At 47.5% G+C, this 27,401-nt stretch overlaps 1 protein-coding gene across 1 annotated transcript in view; it reads right to left on the reverse strand.

The window, feature by feature from the left end:
* Positions 1-193: 193 nt before the first annotated feature.
* The window catches only part of LOC119159787 (TWiK family of potassium channels protein 7), a 280,739-nt gene continuing 253,531 nt past the window's right edge, over positions 194-27,401 (reverse strand). Inside the window, exons 2-3 of the mRNA XM_075891071.1 lie at positions 25,346-25,683; positions 194-4,634 (exon numbers count right to left, since the gene is read on the reverse strand). Of these exons, the coding sequence (XP_075747186.1) occupies positions 4,230-4,634; positions 25,346-25,683 (743 nt within the window). The 3' untranslated portion in view covers positions 194-4,229. The remainder of the gene's footprint in view (positions 4,635-25,345; positions 25,684-27,401) is intronic.

The following is a 27,401-nucleotide window of genomic DNA, read 5'->3' on the forward strand; positions in this document are numbered from 1 at the left end:
CAACAACTATCCTGCTTAGACACCCTTGTTTAGCCCTTGCGTTCCTGTATTTTGAGCTGTTTAGTTGTTAGAATGCTCGAACATTGATCGACAGCCTGAACATTGGCACGCGCCGAGACCACGCACAAATCATGATTTTGAGACATTGCATATGTGCTTGCCGAATACGCTAAATAAATTAAACTCAATTGCGAGAATGTTCGTATGATCTTTAATACTTCTGTTTCAAATATCCTTTATTAGATTGTGTGCGTAGTATTATTTCCTGTTCGTATAATTCTTTTCTCTGATGTATAGGATGTGCATTGCTGGTTTGCGTAACTTTGTCTAGGTTTCTTGTTCCGATGCAAAGCATATGCATTGCTGCTTTCAACAATCCTGTGGTTTATTTCACTTTTGTCATTTTTTTTGTCACTGTGAACATTGGTTGTGGGGCATTGTCAACCTCTTTTATGCAGCTTTTTCTCCTGTCCCAGCCACTTACTGTACAACTGTACGTGGCAATTGAGCTCAACTTAAACTCAAACACCAAAAAGCCCACCGAGAAACCTTAAAAAGGCTGCTGAAATACTCCTATCGCAAATCGGTTTTACCAGCGGAGCTGTTCACGCTCGAAAATGCCCCGTTTGCCGCACACACAATCCACCACCGTCATCTGCAGCACATCCTTTGCGTCCTCCTCTGATTGATCGCTTCGACAACACGTGCGCCTATTAGTACCGCGTGAGATGCAATAACTCCTATCGGCGAGAGGAGGAGCATAGACAGAGAGAGATAGAAACCAACAGTGACACAAAGAAGTGAGCCCCACAGCAAGACAGGAAAAAATAGAGTGAGCGGGAAAGCGAAGACTAAGAAAGCATGGCGCTACGACACTGCAATAAAGAGATAGCGAGAGCAAGAAAAAGAAGAAAAGAATACGGAGAGCAACAATGACAGAAAGATGGGAAAGGTTAACGGAGAAGGCTCCGCGCTTCCTTTAGGCTGCCTTACTCTCGAAGTGCGAAGTTCTTCTTTGGTAACCGAAGGTGTAATCAGCCATTTCCTTCTATCGATCGCATTTGTCACCAAACCATTTACAGGTGTCTCGGGTGAGACATACTCGCATAACACGGGCTGTCGTGTAGTACATACAGCAAACACTTTATTAGAGTTTGATATAAAACCTAAGTTTTCAAAGCTTAAAGCGACAGCGTGAACGAGTTCGTGCCCCGGAAAGTGCACAGCCGGCATTGATCCACGGGTAAAGCAACCCGATGGTTGCAGACAATAAAAATCATTGATTGGGTCCCTATCGTACTCAGGTAGCCTGCCTGCCAGCCAAGTGTTCTAGCACGGAAGCTACGCCAATGCTTCTTCAATAAAACACCTTAGAAAAGAGTCACTTCAGAACAGCGGCAGTTGCGATCGCATTGTTGACTATCCACTTGTAATAAGTGTACTGATGAAGTTAGATGTATACCCATATGACCTGCGAACTGTAGTCAAGCTTTGGGCGAATGCCCTACGACCGCTACTTCTAATATTAGCACCATTTTAACGCATTTCATGGCAACGATGTTTGGTGCCAAAACATCACACCGTGAGCTTATACGCGACTTCGCTGGACTGGGCAGGTTCTCGGAATGCACACTACTCATCGGTTTACGTCAATCCACATCGCAATGTTTGACTGGAAGAAAAAAAAAAGATACTGTCGAGGCGGCACTCCTTCACAATAAACGTCGCTTCACAATGCGTGGGACGGCACCTCGGCATGAATGGTCAGGATTTTGCAAATACAACAAATTTATCTTAAGGACAAAGTGAAAACAAGGTTTCTAAGCATTACCTCTATTACCGAAAGTACACGGAGCATGGTTATGTGGCATTTGTTTGGAAAATATATAGCTATATCATGTATTTAGTTCATAGGCATATAAATAAAACCAGTTGTTCGCAGTTGCGCAACAATGCCAAATGAAACATGCTGGTCCTGCACACTGCTACATAAATCAACTTCAGCGCAAGCGCACGGTGACTATCCACAATTGACATTAAGCCGTCGTGACGGCTGTATCAAAGTAGTACATATGCAATGTTTATAAAAGTGGGTAGGCAGCAATTCAACCACAATGGACGTTTGACGAAGATTGCATGACGTCTATTTAAAAAGTAGTTCCGAGACCTGGCCTAGCGCTATAGTAAAATGCTTCATTGCTACGCAGAATGCTTGGGTTTGATTCCAGCTGGGATCGTTACATTTATTGCTTCAATTCGTCGGTTCGACGCTACCAATGCAGGGTATTTCTTAACGCTTGTGCGTTAAAATCGCTCATGTGTGTTCTCGTTGTTCCTGGGTAGATACTACGTCAATATAAAGCTTTAGAAGAACGTTTAAAGGTGATGCGGTTGTTGCCAGCACAGCAAGCGTCATGTGAATTTCAGAATAGCGTTTGCCCTCTTGCAAACCACAGCGCACAATCACAGCAACACCATAGCCTCAAAACTGCCGTTTGCGGGCTGCACTTGCCGCCCGCTATTTCAGATTTTTTGCAGGCGCGTCGCGAACGCGTACTGCGTCTCGCGTTACAACGCAAGCGCAGTGGCAACGACCGCACCGCAAAGGCTAGTGGTGTGCTATTCTAAGACTTTCTTATCAGGTGCGGCACATACCCACATGCCAGTGGCACATGCCCGCCCGTGGGCATGTGCCACTGTCTGGCGGGAATTTTTTGAAGACGTACGCGACGGGATTGTCACATTATTCGTGTCTTGACCAGCGCGTCATATTCGTCAAACCATTTTACCTTTTCATGCTAATTTTAGTTTACGCCAAGTTAAGGGAGTGACCACGAGAGCACCCAAACGTAAGCGGCTAAATAGATACATACGCTAAAAGTCACTAAGGTTCGCTAAGAAAGTCTTCGCATTTAAAAACTTTTCGGTCTAACTGAAGACCGAACTAAGTTTGTCTAAGTGGCAAGCAGGTGTTCCATCTCAGAGGTACAATATTCGCTGAAAGAGCTGTAAAATGAAGAAAACACTATGTAAATGCCATGTCAAATGCAAATGTGATATGAAGCACTTTTCACAACACATCATATATTACGTGACGAGGCGTGAAAACATGTGAACTAAGCAATGAGTGGGTGTTTTGAAGGCCCACCTGCTATAAAGCGCTCAGACATTTGATCAAAAGCAACAGCAAAATCATCAACAAGCTCCTGCTGCCCTTCGAACACTCAGTGGGCCCTTTGCTGATTGACAAAAAAAAACTACTTTTGCTGTAGTGGGCAATTAACAACTCTACGTAGACATTCAGTGACACTTTGATGGAATGGCCAATGTTACGCGCGCATTCCTTCGCTTTTTATGGCACGGTTGAGGCATGCACAAAGACCCGAAGCAGCATAGCAATGACAAGGCGATGCACGCGAAGCCCGACTACGCTCTGGCGTTCTGATCTTGAAGGCGAAGCTCAAGCTTCCTCCAATTTTCTGTCGACAAATGGTTTCATATACCAAAAATGAATTGCGTCATAAACGCAAAGGCACATAGACGTGGCCGTGGCGTGACTTAAGGTCAGGCCCGGGCAAGACACAAAAACAAGAAACCAACGCTTCTGTCCCTCGTGCACTGTTCACGTAGCTGTGGCGCGTTTAAGTATTGTCAGTTCTATAGTTATCCCGGCCGCCACGATGTGTCACCCCCACGCTGTATACTACAATGTGCGCTATCATGCCTAGGGGGAGCCGCGTGTTCGAAAGAAACGACAAAGGGCTTAAGGTGACAACACACGCGGGCGTAGCTTCTTGCACCACCCTCGTTCGCCTGTTGCGCAGATTTCAGCGTGCTCGCAGGAACGAAAGCAGTAGTAAAGTGACTATAGAGCGCAATAAAAGCATGTTAGTACTTGACGGATCATAAAACAAGGTTTTGCTGCAGTCGGTTCAAGAGGAAATTAACTCTAACTGTGAGGTCATTCGATAATTGCTTGAAAGAGAGTTGCAAGCGTGTCAAAAGACTTTGGCGTATGCTGCTTCGTGCTCATCGTCGCCAGAGATAGCTGTTGGCATAGTTTCATTAGCCCGTCGCGTAGGAAGAGGAAGCTGCTCGATGACCGTCCTGCTCACCTGAGGAGCGCACCTGGCCCACGCCCTCCTCACACGCGTCCTCATCAATGTACTCAAGGGCACCTCAATATACTGCACTACACCCGCGAGACCACGGTGAATGCGTGGCCGACGTCATTCCGAGTCTGAATCGACGTCTGAGTCGTTGAGCATGCCGAAGCGACGGCCCAGTGCGCGAATTTTAAGCACCACTTCCTCCTGAACCAGGTTGAAGCACATGGCAATCAGTGCTAATCCCACCAACAGGTACAGCGAGCATATGACCAGTTTCTCTTGGGAGCCACTGTCCGAGACGACGGTGTCACCAGGCACCAGATCACCAAAGCCAATAGTGCTCAGTGTCACGAAGCAGAAGTAGGAGCCGTCCAGGTAGTTCCAGTCTTCCCACACAGAAAAAAGCACTGCACCACCACAGATGTAGCTGCCGATGATGGTCATGCACAGCAGGATAGGCACTGTCACTCGCGGGCGCTCTTCCAAGTCATCCAAGAACTGATCCATGTAAGAGTTCAGCATAGCCTGCACGGCAAAAGTCATGAAAGAATTCAGCGAGCAAAATATCATGTTTGACATGGGAAACTTAATTTGTGCAAGGCAAAACATCGCGCTGAGTAAACCACGTCACGCGCTAAAATTTGAGCGAACTTAACACTATTCAGCGATAACAATGTTCATGTTTTATATAGAATCACCTACGACATTAGTTATCGCGTTACGATACAATTTTGGTTCATCACATAAATTTTCTGCTGCAAGAAAAGCTACAAAAAACCACGTTATTTCTCTTCAGTGGGGCGCTAAGCATGATACACGTGCATCACGCACTTACTTCAAGCTTCTAGTGTTAGTACAAGCGGTATCAACTTTGCTGTCTTCTTAAGCGCGGGGATTGTTCTAGCGAAACTTCAGCGTATCTACCTATCTGCTTACCTATTCATGTATTTATGCACTTATATAGATAGATAGATAGATAGATAGATAGATAGATAGATAGATAGATAGATAGATAGATAGATAGATAGATAGATAGATAGATAGATAGATAGATAGATAGATTAGATAGATAGATAGATAGATAGATAGATAGATAGATAGATAGATAGATAGATAGATAGATAGATAGATAGATAGATAGATAGATAGATAGATAGATAGATAGATAGATAGATAGATAGATAGATAGATAGATAGATAGATAGATAGATAGATAGATAGATGCTGGTAATAAACGCCTTATCAAGGCGTTTATTAGCCGACAACCAGCGTTCATATGCTATGATGAAAGTCACAGCCAAGCATGGCCTCCCAGCGCGGGCGCTGTTCTTTTTCAGTAGACCCACTAGAAAGCACTCGAGAGTTCAACCAATTTCAGTTTGGAGGCTTCAACACAATTACCCCGAGGGAGAAGAGGTAGCCACGTGGGGTCATAACTGCTTGTTACTACAAGCGGATCATACTAAGTCTTCAGGTGCTGCATATTGACTACGTCGCGCCCGCGACGGCGCATGTCCGAAGATTGTTAGATAGGTTCGATCAGATAGTTGACCGGAGATCTGCGCTCGATGACACGGTAGGGGCTTTCGTATTTCGGGAGTAGTTTGGAAGAGACGCTAGCTACAAAGGTCGGAATTGAGAGCCGTACGCGCTCACAAGGAAGGAACGTGGGCTCAGAAATGGCAGAGCCATCATGAATACTCTTCTGCCGCACTTGCGCATGCGTCGTAAAAGTCTTGGCAAGCTCGTGACACTCTTCCGCAAGCCTGGCTGTCTCAGAAATAGGTGCACACAGATGAATCCCGCGTGTACGTGTTGTACGGCGTGGCATGTACGTGGATCCGGCGTGAGTATCGTGTCGACGGTGTGCGACGGGCACCTTCCGTACAGCAACAAAAAAGGTGAAACAACGGTCGTGCTCTGAGGGGTGATGTTGTAGGCGTAGGTGTCGAGGGGCACAATTCATGTGGTTGGTGGCAACGTGCATCCATCAAAAACATGCCGCCGAGATGCGGTTAAGACGTTCGGTAAAGCCATTCGTCTGCGGCTGGTAAGCAGTAGCTTAGCGGTGGACAGAATAGCACTCGGTGAGAATGGCTTCAACGACTTCCGACAAGAAGACACTGCCTTGATCGCTGAGAAGCTCCTAGGGTGGACGTGGCGCACTATGAATGGATGCAGCAGAAAGGACGCAACATCTCGCCCAGTAGCTGCAGAGAGAGCGGTGGTGTCGGTGGTGTCATCAACTTGCAATCAGAACTGCCACCGGGTCGCGTAAGAATTCTCCACTGGGGACTCGCCGCTGCGTTGCGTCATTATCCTCAAATCAGGAGCCGCTGCTTTGGATTGCACCCAAGGAGGAGTGATGTTGCCACGTATTGCGTTAGACTCGCCAGACTGGACGGCGCTGCTTGCTTCATCGGGCCAGTGGGCTGAGAGAGCTCGCCGTGCGTTGCGTGAGGCAGCCCGACGCCACCACTTGATGGCGTCAGGCCGGCTCAATCACTGGCCCTGTACAGCTGCCGAGGCAATGACGTTCGGTCTAGACTCTCAGGCATAACAGCACCCCCACCACCTCAAAATGCGCCGGAAAGACAAGCTGCTTCCACGAGGCTCGGATGTTGGGCGCTCTCGTTCAGCAGGTCCCTTCAGGTTCGCCTCCAGGGCCAGGGAGAGGATGTGGCCTCAGGCTCAGTTCGACAACACATACCATTATTGAAGACGGACTCCAGCTCCACTGGTTTGTCACCAAGACTTGTCGACTAGCTTCGCTCGTCTCTTCTGATGATTTTTGGTCTCAGCATTTGTCGATGGTTCTGCAACTTGTAGAGGACGGTCCGACAACGGACAATACACAACACAAGCAAGTGCCCTCGGTAACCCGGAAGGAAACGAGACAAAGTGTAGTACGTGTCTATCGGAATTTCGTTCCCTCCACATCAAGAGGCACATGTGCGACAGAAGGCTTTTGAAATGAAAACTCAAACTTTTACTCGTACAACAACGTATTGAAAGAAAATACAACATAAATTTGGCCACTTAAGATCACTCTGGACGAGAGCGTTCAGCTAAGGCCGTGATGAGGACAAAACTTTGCCCCGTTTCGCCCGCGAAAAACCGAAAAGTGAAGAAGCTACTAACTAAAGCACACGGCTCAATGCGTCTGCATTAGCGTTTAGCTTTCCTTTCTTGTAGCGAACGTCTAAGTTGTGCTGTTGGAGTATCATGCTCCACGTCAGTAGCCAGTCACTTTTAGGTTACATGTTATTTAAACAGGTTAGAGGACAGTGGTCCGTTTCGAACACAAGCCTTGAACCGGAGATATAACAGGCTAGCTTTTCAACGGCCAACACGAGGCAAGCTCATTTCTTTTCAAATGTGCTGTATGCCTCTTCCGTGCAGCTTATTTTTCGACTTAACTACAAGACTGTCCTTTCGATTACATTATTAGAAGTAAGAATTTCTGGTCCTTCTTCTTATGAAGCATTCAAAAGCAGATTTACGACCGCTGGACGTTAAACGTCTGGCTTCGTCAAGTTACTATGGTAAGTTTTGTTCAGCCGCCTTTCCGATTTCACTGCGTAATTAGTGTCAGAAAGCTTTGATATTACTTTAGCAGGCCCTTCCCAACGAACCTCAAGCTTGTTCCTTTTGAACTTCTCAGCGCAAAAAAACTTCCAACAACTAACACAAGAGACGAGCTCGTCCTCGTCCCTTGTGTTACTTGTCGGAAGTCTCTTGTGTTCGTTGTCGGAAGTTTTTTTTTGCGTTGAAAAGTTTATCATAGCATTACCAACTAGCCCAATCCCACGCTTTACTTTGTTCATTTTGGTCGGCCGCAGCAGCATTACCTGACTACCCAATTCAAAAGGTGCATTTCATCGCCCATTTCTCGTGGTACTCCTTCACCAACACATATGCAGCCTTCATGTGGCTTTCCACAAGACCTTTCATTTTTCGAAGCCTCTGAAGAAGGTCTAGAACGTACGCAACTACATTAGGGTCCACATAGGCCCCCTCCCAGGATTCGCAATGGTGTTCTCAAACTTCTGCCATACACAAGCTCTGCACGACTAAAACCAGTGCTCTCATCAGGAGCTGATCTGAAAGCAAAAATAGCGGGGGGAATACGCACTTCCCAGTCGCATTTGTGCTCGTAGCTAAGAGCTCTCAGCATCCGTTTCAGAAAAGAATGCATATACTCGACCGGAATAGACTGTGGATGATGGATCCAGGTGTGTACTTCTTTCATTACACATTTATCGATAAAGGTAGAAGTAAGGTAGCTGGTGAAGACACAACCGTTGTAGCATAGCATATCAGAAGGAAATCTGACGCATGCAAATACAGATAGCACTGCATCCACAACATGAGTGGAATTGAGCTGCTTAAGTGGCATCGCTTTGGAAATTCTGTGGCTACACAGAGGGCCGCCAGGATGTACCGACAACCTTGCCTTGACTTTGGCGATAGCCCGACGATATTAAATACTAGGCGGCGAAAATATACTGTGATAATTGGCACAAGCTTCATGGGTGCCTTCCACTTGTTCGTAGATTACTCCGCTCTCTGACAAGAGTCACATGAGTGTACAAAGCCTTCGATATCCTTCCAGCAATACGGCCAATAAACCTCAAGGGAAATTCTAGCCTTGTTCTTCATTAGGCCGAGGTGTCAGGCCAACGCGTTTTCATGCGCCAGTTCCAATAGTTGGCGACAATACTTTAGTGGCACCAGGAGCTGCTCTTACTTGCGACCTTGCACATTTGCGTACTTCCCACACGGCAGCCCTGTCTTTAAAAAAAAAGAAACATTCTTATTTGTTCCCAACTTTACGCTTTTCATTAGCGCTTTAATTGAGAGATCTTCACAATGCTCGCTAATAAGCGTTTCTCAACCTACCCTCACCAGCTCACTCCAACTTTCCGCTACAGCCGACAGAGTAAAATCCCACTCGCTCTCGTTCACTGGCGTTATGTCGTCTCCTCCGCCGACAGAAACGGCTTCTGTGACAGGCGGCTTGAGAGACTCATCCGGAGGATTCCCTGTCCGAGGTACTATTACCTAGCCGAATAGGTCACGCAGATCAGCCTCTTTAGCAGGAGGTGTTTCACTACAATGAACGAGATCCCGTTCCTGCGAAAGCTTCCGCGCTTGCGATCGGGTGAGGACCATGTACGCTAAGTTGAAAAAGAACGATTTACCCTACTCTTTGAAAAGCTCCTCAGTATATTAGAAAAAAGATAAGGAAAATGATCGGGAACAGCAGCAGACACAGCCGCTTCAGTGCGAAGTTTACCGAACGGGCCTCAAATGACAACCATAGCGATTGGTATGCAAGCACTCTGCTTCTCGGCCACTTGCCTTATCCACGAACGTTTCCTGTAGACTCGTCCGGAGAGACCAACGAAGGATGGACGACGTTCATGCTTGCCGCTGAGTCTCGAAATGCTCTACACGTTTTACCATTCACACTAATTTCTTGGAAATACGCCTTTAAGAACCCCATGTTCGTTTCCGATTCTCAGATTGTTGCAAAAGCAAACTTTTGTTTAAAGCGTAGAAACTTGGGCAAGTTGGTAGGACATAACTGAATGCAGGAACAGCGCAACCTAGAAGTAGTTACTTCGAAACTACGGAAGCGCTCTTTTCTGTCCTTGTTTTTTTCGCTTCTGTAGTTACGAAGTAACTACTTCTAGGTTACGCTGTTGCTGCATTCAGTTTTGTTTAAAGTTTACCGCAATGTCACCTTCCTGTTTGCAGTTGTAGCAGATTAGCGGCTTCTCTGATCCAAGCGCCCGTGTGATATCTGTGCGTTGCTTAAGAACCTCACTCGATTTCTCCGCTTCCGTTTGCCCTTCCCCTACAGTGTCCTTCGTAAGAGACGGGTTCTTCTTGAAATTAAGGTGCAGAGTGGGTTTCCGTTCATCAATTTTCTTTAAAAAACTCTCTTTCCTTTCATCCTTTCAACGCGCACGGCCCAGCTATGCAACTTTCGGCCAGTATAATACTCCTCAGCTAACTCTCCTGCCTTGTTAAGCTGCACTTCGCCAATTTTGTCCTGCAGCCAAAGCTTGATGTCATCCTCAATGCAGCGGTGGAATTGCTCCAATGCAATGCATTTTACCACAATATCGCGATCGTCATAAACACCTTCAACTTTGAGCCATTTAACTAAATCAGCTTTAACAAGAAATTCGAAATCAATGTGTGATTCATTGTCCTTTTTGTATGAAAACCTTGGGTGACAGAAAACCTCGGGTGACAGAAAACCTTCGCCAGAAAACTTCGGGTGACAGCTTAGAAAGCCTCGAGAGCACTTCCTTAACTTCGCCATAGCTCTCAAATGCTTCCCTCAACAAGCACGTTATCATGTAGGTCACTTTGCCGGGAAAAGAGCCAACAGGTTCTGCAAGCAAAGAGACCGCTCCAAAGCGTTTCGCTCACAGACGTGTTCAAACTTGACGAGATACTTCGCCATGTCCTCGCTTACTACGAACGGTGGCAGTTGGTCTCAAATTCTATGACCGCTGACTTGAACTGTCGCAGAAGCTACGCTAGGCGTCTGCGTACCCTTTAGAATTGCCTATTCTATTCGTTTCCGCTCCAGGCGCTCCTGTCTCTCGGCCTCCTCACGGCGTTTTCGCTTTTCAGCTTCTTCGCGTTCGCGACGCCTTTCAGACTCCTCGCGGCGTGCTTTGTTATCCGCCCAGGCCTCATTGTCTTCCTCACTCGTCAATCTTTCGTCCTTCATAATCTCAAGAATCGATTGCTTTCGTTTCGCACGGTTCAATTTAAGGCCAAGTTTCTCACAGAATTCAATGAGTTCCTTCACCTTAAGGTTCTCCATTGTTCACACTAGCCTCTTGCTGTTTGCCCCTATTAAGAATCTACTTGACGCAGCCACTATATTTCGACTAGCAAGACGTGCAAGCAATCTTTAACACGCTCGTGTTTACACCCTCCGCATTAACTTTGATTTCGAAGCACTCCGACTTGGCTTGAAATGATCAAAGCTCACTCACTAATGCTTCACACAGCCCTTATCTAAACTACTGTAACCTGTGCTAGAGTAGTCTGGTGAACTGAGCGGAAAACATCAGGCACTCACAGCATCGATGTCGCTGACGCCGGCCGATCCCACAGCTGCCATCCACTCTTACGAGGCGTCATGCCAACACGGTCCCGAAGTCACCACTGCTACGAAACTCGCCGCGGCCAAGGTCAATAGATGTTTGATAGCGTATGTTTCTCAGCTCGCGACTGCTTCTGCTTAGAGCTGATAGACGAGCGGACAGAAAAACGGTGAGTCAAGGCAAGCTTAAGTACAGCATAGAAATAGAGGTTTTACGTATTAGGCACTGGGCCTACAGCTTAAGAACTAGAAGAGCCGAGATGTCTTCTCTCTTATGCATAGGTCGGCTGCTTGGCGAAGCGCCGCATGGTTCTTTTTAGGCCCCAGGTGATCCTTTACTTCATCAACGTCCAAGTGAAACTGCCGCCGGGTCGCGCCAGAATCTTCAAATGGGGACTCGCAGCTTGGTTGCGTCATGATCCTCAAATACGGAGACGCTGCACTGAGTTGCAACCAAGGACGAGTGATGTTGCCACACATTGCGTAAGAGTCACCGGACTGGAGGCGCCGCTTGCTTCATCGGGTCCGTGGACTGAGGGAGCTGGCTGTGCGTTGCGTGAGACAGACCGGCACCGCCGCTTATTGACGTTGTTGAGTTGATGGCGTCAGGCAGCCTCGCTCGCTGGCCTTGATAAAAATTGCCTTTTCACAGGCAATGACGTTCGGTCTGCACTCTCAGGCGTAACAATATCCCCACCACCAGACAATATGCTGGAAAGACAAGCTGCTTCCAGGTAGCTCGGATACCGTGCGCGCTCGTTCGCCAGGTCCCTCCTGGTTCAACTCCAGGGCCAGGAGGAGGATGTGGCTCTAGGTTGCGTTCCGTGAACATATTCCATTTTTAAGGACAGATCCCAGCTCCACTGGTTTGTCGCCAAACTTGTCGACTAGCTTCACTCGTCTTTTTTGACGATTTCTGGTCTCAGCAGTTGTCGATGGTTCGGCAACTTGTCAAGAACGGTTCGGCAACAGAACACACACGGCACAAGCAAGTGCCCTCGGTTACCCGACAGAACACCAGACAAAGTGTAGCACAATATATACCTCGCTACTTGGCTATCCGATACTCGTTTACTCTACATGAAGCGGCACATGTGGGACACAAGAATGTTAAAATGCAAACTGAAACTTTTACAGATACAACAACGTAACGAAATAGAATACAACATAACGTTGGCCCCTTGAGATCACTCTAGACGAGAGCGCTCAGCTAAGGCCGTGATGAGGACAAAATTTTACTCTGTTTCGCCAGAAAACACCGAAAGGTGGAGAAGCAACTAACTAAAGCGACCGGCTCATTGCGTCTGCATTAGCGTTTAGCTTCCCTTTCTTGTAGCGAACGTCTAAGTTGTGCTGTTGGAGTATGATGCTCCACCTCAGTAACCAGCCACTTTCAGGCGACATGTTATTTAAACAGGTTAGAGGACAGTGGTCCGTTTCGACCACAAGCCTTGAACTGGAGACATAACAGGCTAGATTTTCAACGACCAACACAAGGCAAGCGCATTTCTTTTCAAATGTGCTGTATGCCTCTTCCATGCATCTTACTTTTCGACTTAACTACAAGACTGTCCTTCCGATTACATTAATAGAAGTCAGAATTTCTGGTCCTTCTGCTTCTGAAGCATTCAAAAGCAGATTTACGACCGCTTGACGTTGAACGTCTGGTTTCATCAAGTTACTATGGTAAGTTTTGTTCGGCTGCCTTTCTGATTTCACTGCGTAATTAGGGTCAGAAAGCTTTTATATTACTTTGGTAGGCCCCTCTCAATGAACCTCAACCTCGTTCTTTTTGGACGCCCCAGGAGCATTACCTGACTACCCACTTCAAAGATGCGTTTCTTCGCCGATTTTTTGTATTACACCTTCTACAACACTTGTGCAGGCTTCATATGGCTTTCCACAAGATCTTTTGTTTTTCGAAGCATCTGAAGAAGGTCTAGAACGTACGCAACTACATTAGGGTCCTCATCGAATCCCTCTCAGGATTCGCGTAGCAGTCACAACGGTGTTCTCAAACTCCTGCCATACACAAGCTCTGCAGGTCTAAAACCTGCGCTCTCATGAGGAGCTGATCTCAAAGCAAATATAGCGGGAGGAACACATGCTTCTCGGTCGCATTTGTGCTCGTAGCAAAGAGCTATCAGTATCTGTTTCAAAACAAAACGCATACGCTCTACCGGAATACATTGTGGGTGATGGATACAGCTGTGCACTACTTTTATTCAGATTTATCAAAAAACTTAGATGTAAGGCACCTGGTGAAGACATTACCGTTGTCGCATCCCACTTCAGAAGGAAATACGACGCGTGCAAATATATATAGCAGTGCATCCACGACATGAAGGAAATCAAGCTCTTTAACTTGTATCGCTTCTGGAAATGTTGTGGCTACACAGAGGGCCGCCAGGAAGTACCGACGACCTTGCCTTGGTTCTGGCAATGGTCCTATGATATCAATTACTAGGCGCCAAAAAGGTTCTGGGATAATTAGCACAAGCTTCATGCGTGCCTTCCACTTTTCCGTGCATTTCCACGCTCTCTGACAAGAGTCGCATGAGCGTACAAAGTCTTCGTTATCCTTCCAACAATTCGACCAATGAAACTCAAAGAATATTCTAGCCTTGGTCTTTTTTATGCCGAGACGACGTGCCCACGCGTTTTCACGCGCCAGTTCCAACAGTTGGCGACGATACTTTATTGACACTAAGAGCTGCTCATACTTGCAACCTTGCACATGTTGTGTAGTTCCGATACACGAACCCTGCGTTCGCAAAAAAAAATTTCTTGTTCTTTGTTCCCAACCTTACGTTTCTCATTAGCGCTTTAATCGAGAGGTCCTCACGCTGCTCTCGAGCGAGCGTTTCTCATTCTACCCTCGACAGCTCACTTCAACTTTCCACTACAGGCGAGAGCGTAGCACCCCTCTCGCTCTCAACCAATGGCATCATGTCGTCGCCTCCGCCAAAAGAGACGGCTTCTGTGACGGGTGGCTCGAGTGACTCATCTTGAGAATTTTCTGTCCGAGGCAGAATCGCCTCGCCGCCAAAGTCACGCAGATCAGCCTCTTTAGCAGGTGGTGTTTCAGTATTGAGCGAGATCAAGTTCCTGCGAAAGCTTCCGCGCTTGCGATCACCTGAGCGTCATGTACTTTAAGTTGCAAAAGAACAATTTACCCTGCCTTTTGAGAAGCTGCTCAGAGTTATTAGAAAAAAGATAAGGAACACAATCGGGAAGCGCGGCCGACACTAACGCTTCGGTGCGAAGCTTAACAAACGGGCCTTCAGTACCAACCGTAGCGATTGTTAAGCAAGCACTCTGCTCCTCGGAGACTTGCCTGATCAACGCGCTTCTCCTGTAAATTCCTCCGGAAACACCAACGAAGGATGGACAACGCCCATGGTTTCCGCTGAGTCTCGAAGTGCTTGACACGTTTTCCGATTCACACTGATTTCTTAGGGATATGGCTCTAACAACCCCATGTTCCTTTCCGATTCTCGGATGGTTGCGAAAGCAAACTCTTGTTAACAGTTTACCGCGAGGTGCCCTTCCTTTTTGCAGTTGTAGCAGATTAGCGGCTTCCATGATTCAAACGCCCGTGAGGTATCGGTGCGTTTTTTAGGAACCTCGCGTGTTTTCTCCGCTTCCGTTTGCCCTTCCTCTACAGTGTCTTTCGTAGGAAACGGGTCCTTCCTGAAATTACGTTGCAGAGTGAGTTTCCTTTGATCACGTGTGGAAAGAGTGCTTCCCACAACCAAAATCAAAACTGGAAGTAAAACTTACAGCAGAAAAAACAACCGACAAAGACGAAGGTGTGCGCGGGGTCAGACGAACATGAATGGGCGCGTGAGCTTCGGAACAGCGACGGGTAGAGTAAGAGCGTGGCCAGCTAGCAAGAGCGCTAGGCGTTGTGCCTCAGGGGACCAAACGGACGAGCCGGTGTCACCAACCCAACCGGGACGAGTGTGGCGTGCTCCTGTGGCGAATGGCAGTTCCGGGCCGGGCCTGACATGCTGTTTCTGTGGCGGACGAGCGTGCGGCCCACGACAAGCGGCTGATCCTGTCCAGACTCGGTTCCGGCACAACCAGTCACTGAGATCCTGGCCACGGTGACACGGCGGCGCTGGTCCGGCGCAACCACCAATGAAAGATGTGACCATGGTGTTGCCTCGGCCGCAGCGTGGCGCTGCCTTGTCCAGCACGAGCAGCTGATGGTATGTTCATGAGCTCCCGTGCACTTGGCAACCTTCCCGTGGCAAGGTTGCGTCGTAGACGCCATCGTCTTCAGCGGGAGCATGAGTGGCTTCCGACAGAATTAGACTTCGAAGTAGTGAGGACGCGTGGGTTACTCGCGTGCGGCGTAGACAAAAGGACTGTATGACTAGATTATGGAGCCAGTGTGTTGTACAGATAGCCCCAGTGTAGTGATTGTTTTGTGTGTGAAGTCAATTAATGTTTTTCTTGTCCTCGTCTTGGGTTTATGCGTCTGAGGGCCCAAGAACCACCACATTTGGCGAGCCTGCCAGGATGGCTTACTAAATTTAAAGCATTTACTCAGACAGAGTCTTTGTCACGGACGGGGAGAAATTTCTTGCACTTGGCCGACAGCTAGAGATGAAGAACGAGGAGCTCAGAGAGTGGGTTTAGCGAGAGTGCGTTGAAGCCCGAGATGAGCGAGATAAGGATCACGAGTTCGTGAAAGAAAACGCTGAGCGGCAGGACAAGCTGTTAGAGCAGCAGCATAAGGTACATTAACAAGAACTGAAAATCCTCGAGCTGAAGCTTCGACTTCAGGAGAGCGCAAGTAGAGTACAGCCAATGGTGGCTGACGAACAAGGAGGATCCAGCATGAGCGCCAAAGGAAGGAGGTCTGCAGTCCTCATAAACTGATTCCGCCCATCCATGAAGCTCGGGAAGACCTCGACGCGTACCTGCAGCGTTTTGAGCGGGTCGCAACGTGTCAAGGGTGGCCGCGTGAATAGCGGGCTCTTTCGCTTAGCCTATGCTTCACATGAGAAGCGCTAACAGTCCTAGGCTAGTTCGATCCCACAGCTGCGCTGAATTATGAATAGCTGGAAACGGCGCTTCTTCAGACGTTCCGCTATACTGCGGAAGGCTACCGCAAAAAATTTCTTAAAGCGAAGCCCGAAGAAAACAAGACTGGTCTGCAGTATGCCGCAAGACTCTCCGGCCACTTTAGCTGTTGGCTTGAAGTTGAAAAAAACGGAGATGCTTTGCTAGCTTGAGAGATCTGATGATAAGTAAGCAATTTATGAAGGGTTGTTCTCCAGCACTCAGGATCTTTCTCAAAGAAAGAAGTTGCAAAACCCTGAGTTCGCTGTGCGAGGCAGCCGATAACTTCATGGAAGCACAGGCGCTCACAAACTTAGGAAGAGAATGGTTTCCTAAGTATCCGCGACCTTCGGTGTCCAAGCTGGAATCCGCGAAGAAGAAGAAGCCTGCAAGTCACTGTTTCCTGTCTGACAAGGCAGGTGATCGCGCAGCCAACTTCTGGTCCTCCACAAAAGGAAATACTTTAAGCCGATGTGGAGTATGTAAACAAAGTGGACACAACAGTGACAGATGCCCTCGTAGACAATTTGGCAAAGACCAGGCGTCATGTACGATGCCGGAAAAACGCGGAGATATGACACCTGAACAGCATAAGAGTGGCTACATTGTTCTCCAATACGAGGGAACAATACCCATCGTCAATGCCACATCAAGTCGACGATCCGCGAACGTTGGAGTCGCTGACATGCCTGTTGTGGAGGGGTTCCTAGAGAACAGACCGGTGCTTGTACTTCAAGACACCGGCTGCAACATGGTCGTCTTGCGGCAATCCTTGGTTCCGAAGAAGAACTTCACGGGAACGACGAGCCCACTGTACTTACTCGACCGCACTGTGCGATAAAAGGCACACACGCTACTGCGCCTATTCCCTTATGACTATGTAAAGTGGGTGCATAGCAACTTCGAAAAAGTTTCATGCACTTAGTGTTTGAAATACTTACTAGGAGCAAGATGTCGCTATCGCGTTCAACTCCTAAAGGCGAAGCTTTTGGTTTCCCTACACTTTTTTTTTATTTTTGTCTCTGAGCGCTTTCATTTTATCACCCACCTCACTACATACACATTGCTTACAAAGTTAACCGTGCCATATTTAAAATCGGTTCAATTTTTAAATGGACTGTTTCTCTTCGATGAATCAAGTAAAATTAATTATTAATCAAGCTAACAATATGTCCGGTAATTTGAATACGGCAGAAATCGTCACCTCCTACAACTTAATCACATAAACTGCAGCCCTGATGCTATTAATTAGGAAGATAATTACCCACAATTTTCAATCGCTCTAGTCATCTCCACTTTTGTTGAGGCAATGTTTTTCCGCTTCAAGGCATAGTTCGTGAGCAAAAACAGAAAGAACCACACTCTCGTAGCATCTCTATAAAAACCATTTGTGTCTAAAAACACACTCAGACCTATTTTCATAGAAAGTTGCTGAACATCGTGAGTGCGCAATGAAAGCAAAGGACGGGTTGGCAACATGAAATCCGCGTCATGCATGGCACGTATGTTATGATTTAAACGACACAACCTTGGCACCCTAGCAGCCGTGCCGTTAAAAAATTGGTGTGGCAAGGCATGACCATATGAAGAACATAACTCGCAGGCTGGTAAATGCAAAGAATCGCATACATGCCATCTACGTCATAATGTGCTTGACAGAATCGTACACGGCTTGCACAGTGAATGTATTAATTTTATTAGGCCCAAAATCGGCATGCCTCGAGTACTAAACATATAAGTAAAAGGTCAGGGATGGCTTGTAACTGAATATCTGTTTTCTAAGCATGCAATAAATGCGAGCTGGCTGTAACGAACATGGCTTGACACAAATGCCTTTGGTAATCTCAAAGAGAAACGACGTGCTGCTATCAGCACCCCAATGACTCCATCAAGTTATATCAACTCCCACAGAAACCTACCGGAATCTCAATTTCTGTTTTCTACTACAAGTCATGAGGGTTTTGAGCACACGCCTTGTTTTAGTGTCTGATGAGGCACGTTAGGCTTTCCCTTAAACTAAAATCTAAAACATGGACTCAAGCAACCGCTTGAGATAGCCGATTGTCTAAGCCATAATAAAGGCCTACGTGCTGTGCCAGCCATCATGCTCGCTAAAATCTGTTGGTGGGCTAGTTGGTTTGCATCCATTAAATGTGAGTCAAGGACGTTGTAGAGTACTGACACGGACAGAGTGCTACTTTCAACTGATCTTTAAATTTCGCACGAGCCGATAAATATATACCGAGCGAGCTGAAACGACATGAACATAAAGAACATTTTGTTGAACCACAACGTTGAACCCAGCACGTAAACATTGCATTATCACAACATAGGAAAAAAATTTCATTTCACCGCGTCAAACAAGGTAATGAAAAAAATGATATTGCTTTAGCGCAGCCCAGTTTGAGCGCGAAGGAAAGATACTATGCAGTCAAGAAGAGAAAAAAACAGACCACAGTGTGAGCGCTAACTTCTAAATTTTGATTATTGCGTACCCTTCCAACACATTATATAGCTCATTCCACGTGACGCCATACACATGACAAAACCGTGTGGCACAGCACACTACAAAGGAAACCTAGTTGTGATCAGATTACAAAAATAACAATTCTATACCAATGCTTCCCAGCATGCGCTCCAAAAAATTGAGCTCTTTTATCATTTTACCATGCACCAACTCGCCAGTCAGCAGTACTTGTCGAAGGTAATGACGCTGTTTTTGGGAAAGCGATGCTGATGGTTGGCTAGTGCATTTGTCCGATGATCTCGAAATTTCATGCGCCTCCATTATCACCCTTGTCATCAAGTCAGGTGACTTATATAAGACTGCCGTTTTTTTTTTTCGAGCGAGAGCTTGCATCTACAAGATCGGCAATGAACGCCCAAAAGACCCGAGTTTGCTTTTGTGACATTATAATAATGCTCTTTCAATCTATGATTGCTATATCGGCCGGCCTTACCAACGTAGGTTCTTCCACAGGAAAGCAGATTAGCATAAACTACGTTGTGAACGCACTTTACAAAAAGTTTTAATGGTTAACGAGGTAGGCGTTTACTTTGTTACAATGTGAATTAACGCGTCGACACAACTTTTGCGGATGTTCGAGAGATGAAAAGATCACAAAAAATTGCCCATCGTGTACTTCTTGCATGGTGTTTCGCACAATCTCAGGAGTAGTGCAAGAAAGTCAGGGGTAGATGTAATCGTTTCAGCTCCCGAACGTCTACAAAAATTGTGTAGAACATCGTTTTATTGTCACGAAAGCAATCTCGGGTCATTTGGGCATTCGTTGACGAGATTGTGGATGCAAGCTCTTGTTCGAAAAAACGGCAATTTTATTGAAAGGGCCTGGCAAAATCACAAGGAAGATTATAGAGGCGCGTAAAATTGCGAGATTATCAGCTAAGACACGTTGCCGGGCAAGTTGGTTGGGGTTCATCATTCATAAGGGTATAGCGCATCACGACAAGGACACAAGAAAAGAGACGCATACACACACAGCTCTAACTTGCAACTATTGTTTTATTTGCGATCACAGATGCTATTATATATTGATACACAACAGCCGGCACAGCCTGGCTGCAAGAAAGAGAAAGACGGTGTTGCTTGCTGCTTGTTAATGAACTGTCGCCATCTTGTTCGCCTAGTACGGTCCATCGTATATAATTTAATAAATAAGTTACTCGTAACATTATTGGTGGAGGTGCGGGGAATTATCGAACGTCGGCCTACACCCCGTTCAACCAGTCTACTTTGCCGAGCCTTTTTATCGTCGTCCCTCCGCTCCTCGCTTTGGTTCCAACTACTCTCGACAGCGCAATTTGTCCGAATGGCGTACACTGGACGACAAGCCTATATGCTTTAACTGCCGACGTGTCGGTCATATTGCTCGCCACTGCCGCAATCACTGGGCTCCGCCGGCGCACTATGGGCCTCCTACCCAGGCCCGTTCTGTCCACCAGTCGTCCTCAGCATTTGATTTTGATTCCCCTATGCCGACCACATCCTCTGCTTCTTCTGCCGCACCTCCGACGAGACCTCGCTACGTCCGCTCACCATCCCCTGCTCGCCGTCAATCTCGTTCGCCCCCACAACGCCGTCCTGCCTCTCCGACCTATTCGCAGCGCCCCCGACCGGAAAACTAGGCACTGCAGCTTCTGGGGGTAAAGCTGCATTGACGACGACCTCTGCAAGAAATTCTCGTGTAACATTACCGACCACCCGGAATCTGTTGAGCGGTACTTTAGACAATGCACCTGTGCGCACGTTGATTGATACCGGCGCACATGTGTCCATAATGGGTGCTGCTCTTCTTCGCCGCCTAAAGAAAGTTATCACACCTTCCTTGAACCTCGCCGTTTGAGTCACCGACGATGAAACTGCTGCCATTATTGGCATGTGCTCTGCCCATGTGACTATCGCCGATAGAAGCACTGCTGTTCTTTTCACCATTATAGAAAATTGCCCACATGATGTAATTCTAGGTATGAATTTTCTAACCGCTCACTCGGCCCTTATATAATGTTCCGCCGGCTGTCTTGACCTTGAAATGCCTCTACTTTCTGATCTGACCAACCCACCTCAAAGCCGTCTTTGCTGCATTGATTTCGCACGCCTTCCGTCTAACTGTGTTACACATATCGACCTGTTCTCTACACAACTTGTACCTGACGGCGATTACATGGTAGCACCAACTCGTGCCGTGATGCATACGCATGGCGTCGCTGTTCCGCACACCATTTTGACAATTTTTTAAAACCGCACATGCCTTCCTATTGTCAATTTCGCCCTCACTGTCCCATTTATTCCCCAAGGTATCTCCCTGGCCAAAATTACTGCCCTACAAGACCATACGGTTGAGCCCTTCAGAGTGGATGATTGCTGCACCTCAGACCATGAACCAACTTTATCACGTTCATTGGGCGTCGACGTTGACCACATGGTACCATCAGACCTCGCTCCTGATCAAGGGGAAGCCCTCCGTCACGTCCTGGAGTCCTATAGTGACATTTTCGACTTCGCCAGCACGGCCTAAAGCCTAACGAGTGTTGTTACTCATCGCATCAATACTGGTGACGCGAGTTTCATTCACCGACGTCCATACCATGTTTCCGCGTCCAAGCGTACAGTCATACAACAGGAAACCGAAAAGATGCTTGCAAAAGACATAATCGGGCCCTCTTGTAGCCCCTGGGCTTTTCCTGTCGTCCTGATCAGAAAGAAGGATGGAACATGACGGTTTTGTGTAGATTATCGGCATCTCAAGAAAATCACGAAGAAAGATGTTTATCCGTTGCCTAGAACCGACGATGCCTTAGACTGCCCTTACGGTGCTACGTATTTTAGATGCGGAGCATCTTATACTCGCGCCTTGTAGTGCGCCGTCCGCACCGCTTCTCGAACATTCGACAGCTGACGCGCGCGCATGCGCCGTCGCGCCGTCGCCCACTCTTCCACCATCTGTGCATCCCTTCCTCCTCTACACACCGCGCGCGCTTCACTCCTCCACCATCTGTGCACCCTTCCTCCTCTACACACCGCGTTCGACATCTACAATTCTCCTGATTCTCCAGTGGACGCGCATGTGGCGTCGCGCTTCGAGAACATTCAACAGCTGACAGTGCATGCGCCGTCGTGCTGTATATATACTCAAGGTCGGCGCTCGCTCGCTCAGTTGCCGCTCGTCGGTTCGTTTGTACGGCGCGTCGACGTCCAAGGTCGCGGTGAAATGAATTCCAACGAATCCACAAACACAATGATCGACGTCCCTTCGACCAGCGCCGCCCTTTCGCATACGTGTGTACGTGTTCACTCATTTAACACCCCCTCCTACAACCACGTTAACCAATTTAGCCATCGACCCAAGTAAGTCGCAATTTAACACCCCATTTCACAACCACGTTTACCAATTTAGCCATCGACCCAAGTAAGTCGCACTTTAACACCCCGTTAACCAATTATATGGTCCGCATCCTCCTCAGTGTTCCCCCGAGGGAAGCTGCGGGCAATTTTTTTTTACCATCGACCTTCGATCTGGCTATTGGCAGATCGCTGTAGACGAGATGGACCGTGTGAAGACCGCATTCGTCACTCCTGACGGTCACTTCAAAGTTATGCCCTTCGGTCTCTGTAATGCGCCGGCCACATTCGAAAGAATGATGGACTCATTGCTCCAAGGGTTTAAATGGTCAACCTGCTTATGTTATTTAGACCACGTTATCGTTTTCTCGCCCACATTCGACTCCTATCTCAAGCATTTATCGGCGATTCTTGAAGTTTTTCGTTGAGCCGGACTTCAACTGAACTCGTCGAAATGCCACACACAATTATCTTTCATTTTTTCAATTTCAAAGGCTTCAATAATTTCACGTGGAGTTCTATCACGGACCCTAAAGAGAATGCGGGTGTTCGGAAACACAGGAACACAACCACACCTCTGACAGTGAAGGGCCAAATCACAATGTTTTTATTTTTTTCGCATCAATACAAGGAATGATACGACGGGGCGGGCGGAAAAAGCTGTCGTGAAAAGTGACCAGATATATCTGGAAGTATCTGGAATCATCACTTTGACGTCGGCGAGTTCAGATTGTCGCGATCGATGATGACGCGTGCATGAGGCGTGGTGTATGAAATGGTGAAAACAAAAGATTTTTTTTATTTGATTTGATTGGTATCGACAGAGTAGGAGTGGTTCGATTTCAATATACTGCCGGTGTGTCGAGGTAACAGTTTTTAGAGTTCCTTTACATTTATCTTAACTCGACCTATGCCACGTGGAATGGGAACACTTTGAAACAAAAGAACGGGATATGTATAGATTCCTGCATAGCCCCGTCCTTGAGGGACCTGTTTCTGGCAAAACGTAATAAGGTCCTTGACGAGCGTGTGAAGCACACCGATGTGATTGCTGTTTTTAGAGCTGTAGCTGACAATCTGATCGTTGCCAATAATGATCATTAAAGTTTTGACGCTGTTGGACAGACACTCTACCCATGTTCTTGACATTGTTATCTCCCGTGGTGCTGACGCATAAAGTACCAAATGACAACTTCATACGATTCCTTGACCTCGGGCTGTATTTTTCGCCAGCAGGAGTATGCTGGAGCTATGAACCGCCAGGAAATAAACCAGTTCTTCCGTTCACATCCGCTCACTCAAAGTTGCTAAAGCGTGCGGTGATAAATTCCTGTTTTCGAAATTCACTGGTGAAGTCGCGCCACCACAAGCTTGATGCAAGCTTGTGGTGGCGTGGTGGTGGTAGCTTGAGCCCACAAGCTTGATGCAAGCTTGTGGGCTCAAGCTAAACGTTTATTCTACTCTGGTTATCCCATGCGCCTGTTAACCGCCGTCGCGGAAAATATGAGCAGGAGAGGAAGGGCAAATGTCAGAGACCAGGCAGCCGTCAATCGGGCAGGCAAGGTTGCTGTAGTGCCCTACATGCATGCCATTTCGCATAACTTGCGAAGGATAGCGAGAAAAGCTGGTGCAGATGTAGTTTTTTCTGCTCCTGAACGGTTGCAAGGAATGTGCAAAAAGGTTAAAGCAGACTGCAGCGGGAAACGGGAGGGGGGGGGGTAAGATCAAGCACCGTGAAAAATTTGTGAATTGTTGTCGTGGTGTTGCCTATGACACTCCTCGACTTGTGATTGCGTGTACATTGGCCAATCTGGAAGGTGTGTGAACGAAAGACTTAGGGAACACAAATACAACGTAGAAAAAGCTATATCTGGTCATTTGGCCCTTCACTGTCAGAGGTGTGGTTGTGTCCCTGTGTTTCAAAACACCCGCATTCTCTTTAGGGCTCGTGACAGAACTACACGTAAAATCATTGAAGCCTTTGAAATTGAAAAAAAAAGAAAGATGAATGTGTGAGTGTGGCTTCAATAGCTTTGTCAGCTAAACAAGAGAAGTGTCTGGAATTTTTACTTTGAAGTCGGCGAGTTCAGATTGTCGCGATCGATGATGACGCGTGCATGAGGCGTGCTGTATCCTAACATGATATGTTCCAGGTTTTTATCGGTCCAATGTTACTATATATATAGCCTGTGTGATCGCAAATAAAAGAATAGTTGCAAGTTGGCGCTGTGTGTGTGTGCGTCTCTCTTCTTGTGTCCTTGTCGTGGTGCGCTATACCCTAGGTGCGTTATAGAGATTATCAGACATGTGCGTTAGCCAACCACTAGTATCGTTTTCTCAAAAAGAGCTTTATTTGATTTGATGCAGTGACATGGAATTTAACTGAATTCAGGAACAGCGCAACCTACAAGTAGTTGCTTCGTAACTACGGAAGCGAAAAAACAAGGACAGAAAAGAGCGCTGACTTTCAAAAAACTGGTTGAAAGTCAGCGCTCTTTTCTATCCTTGTTTTTTCGCTTCCGTTGTTACGAAGTAACTACTTGTAGGTTGCGCTGTTCCTGAATTCAGTTATGTCCTACCAACTTGCCCAAGCTTCCACGCTTCATAACATAGAATTTGTTTTGCTATGTCGTAATAATGCGATGTCGCCCAGCTGCAGTGGTCTAGTAGCTAAGGTACCCGGCTGCTGACCAGCAGGTCACGGGATCGAGTCCCGGCTGCGGCGGCTGCGTTTCCGATGGAGGCGGAAATATTGTAGGCTCTTGTGCTCAGATTTGGGTGCACGTTAAAAAACCCAAGTGATCGAAATTTCCGGATCTCTCGACTGCGGCATCTCTCATATTCATATGGTGGTTTCGGGACGTTAAACCCCACATATCTATCTATAATGCGATGTACACGTGCTCGGTTCGACGATGTGATTCCACAAAATGTTATTTATATTCATGTTAATTCCACTCGCTGCGTATATATTTATCGGTTCGTGCGAAGATAGGAGATCAGTTGAAAGTAGCGCTCTTTCAAAGTCAGAACTCTTCAACTTCCTTGTCTGTTTGCGCTTACTCCCACATCATTTTGGCATCCACATACTTGAGCCTGAAACATCAAGCATACAATACAAATTAACTTAACGGAAATTTATGCAGCCACTGCCAGCGAGTCACTCACGTTTTGCCTAGTTTGATCCGCAAAACCATTGATGACTTCCCCGGGCAGCAGGCCTTCTTCGAACGCAATGTGGTTGACGCGGCAATGCATGGCCCCCGCAGCACCCGCCGTTTTCCTCGTTGAGGAAACGTAGTACAAGGCAGCAGCCTGTGCGCGGCGGCCATCGCCTCCACCACGGTGGTCGCAGCTGCAGAGGCGCCGGTACACGTACTTGAACGCTTTGGCCAGGATGTCGCCAATGTTGGTCAGGTACAAAAGCATGAGAGGGATGCCCACGATGGCGTACAAGATGGTCACGATTTTGCCAAGGTTGGTCTTGGGAGCGATGTTCCCGTACCCTGCGCGCCAAATAAAAGCCTATTATTACACTGAATACGCAAATGTGCTAGAAGAAAGGAAATGCGCTGGATATGGAGACGGCCATTTCACATTTTCTCGATGCGCGGGAATACAAGCTGACGGTAGCACAACGTGATAGTAATTTAGCTAATTTGAAGTCTGCGGCCGCATGTAGGTCATGCGGCAATAAAGCCGATGAGTTCCCCACGCAATGGACATTCGGCCATGCCACCAGCCTTAAATGCCTGAGTGAGTTCGTATTCTATTACCAGAAAAACTACGCGGAAAAGAACAGTAGAATCGCTTCGTTTTTTTTTTCTTCCCTTGTCAATATTTTTTTCCCTCGAAGTTTCTGATAAAGCCTGGGCGCGAACCACCTTCATGGTCGAGCCAGTTGTGCGGCTACCACGCCACCGCGCTCGCGTTCCTCGACCTACGAGCTGGAGGGTTTTCGGCGCAAACGGAGCTAAGTATGTTCCCGGTCCACGAAGGACTAACATGTCCGGAATCGCCATCGCTAGACTCTCGGAAGAGCACAAAGCGTGGAGGAAACACCATACGTTTGGGTTCGTCGCTCGGCCAACAAAGAACTTGGATGGAATGTTAAACCTGCTCAACTGAGAGTGCGCCATCCCCGGAAAACAGGGGACGCCCTGGGAAGGAGGACTGTACAAGTTGTGCAAGGTCTTCAAGGACGACTACCACTCGACGCCGCCCAAGTGCAAGTTCGAGCCCCCGCCCCCCCCCCCCCCCCGTTTTCCACCCAAACGTGTACCCGTCGGGTACGGTGTGTCGTCGGGTACGGTGTGTCTGTCCCTGTTAGACGAGGAGGAGGACTGGAGGCCCGCCATTACCATCAAGCAGATCCTGCTCGGCGTTCAAAACTTGCTCAACGAGCCCTACGTCAAATACCCAGCGCAGGCGCAGGCATACACTATCTACTGCCAAAACGCCCCCTGGTACCCAAGGCTCGTGTTTCTCAACTAGCAACAATTCCTAAGTCAGGTAGTGCCGTGTGCACCCAAGCCACATCCTCGTCCTATAGTCTGGACTACGAAATGCTCCGGGTTCATCCACTGCCGGCCGTTGGCCTCCTCTCGTAGCCTATTGGGACTGCATCGTCATGCGGCCGACGTGTACCAACCTCTTGCCAATAGGCTCTACCAAGTAGACTGTGTGCGTGAACACTGCTGTGCCGGCCCGGAATACACCACATCGCAGCGCGTACGTTACTAGGTGACATCACTGGGGCACAAGCAGCGGTGGTGATTGACCCGCAGCTGGCTCAGAGTGGTACAGCCACCTGGTGCTGCACTTTTTTTAATCTTTCCATCGTCACTTTGTTGCAAGTTAGTTGTGGCATGTCTCAGAATATATCGGTGTGTGGTGAACTTCAGGCGAAAAGTTTGCCACGCTGGCTGGATACTTACTTGGAGAAATGAATCTCCGTGGTAGTCTGTGAGAGGAAAAGCAGCATCGTCATCTAGTGTGTATTAGAAGGAACTACGGCACGTCGGTCAAAACAAGCATGACACACCCACTTCAAGAGACGGCGTTATAAACTCTGTTGCTCTCTAGTGTCCAACCATCAACCCTGAATAAGGGTCCGATTTCAACCGAAAATGCCGAGATTTTCCAATTGCAAAGTGAAAAGAACATTTCACCTTGAATGAATACGTTCGTTGGTGTTATTTTTCTAAAGTTATCGCCTTCCCGA

Source organism: Rhipicephalus microplus, chromosome 3 (assembly GCF_043290135.1).
Source record: "Rhipicephalus microplus isolate Deutch F79 chromosome 3, USDA_Rmic, whole genome shotgun sequence".
Taxonomy (NCBI): domain Eukaryota; kingdom Metazoa; phylum Arthropoda; class Arachnida; order Ixodida; family Ixodidae; genus Rhipicephalus; species Rhipicephalus microplus.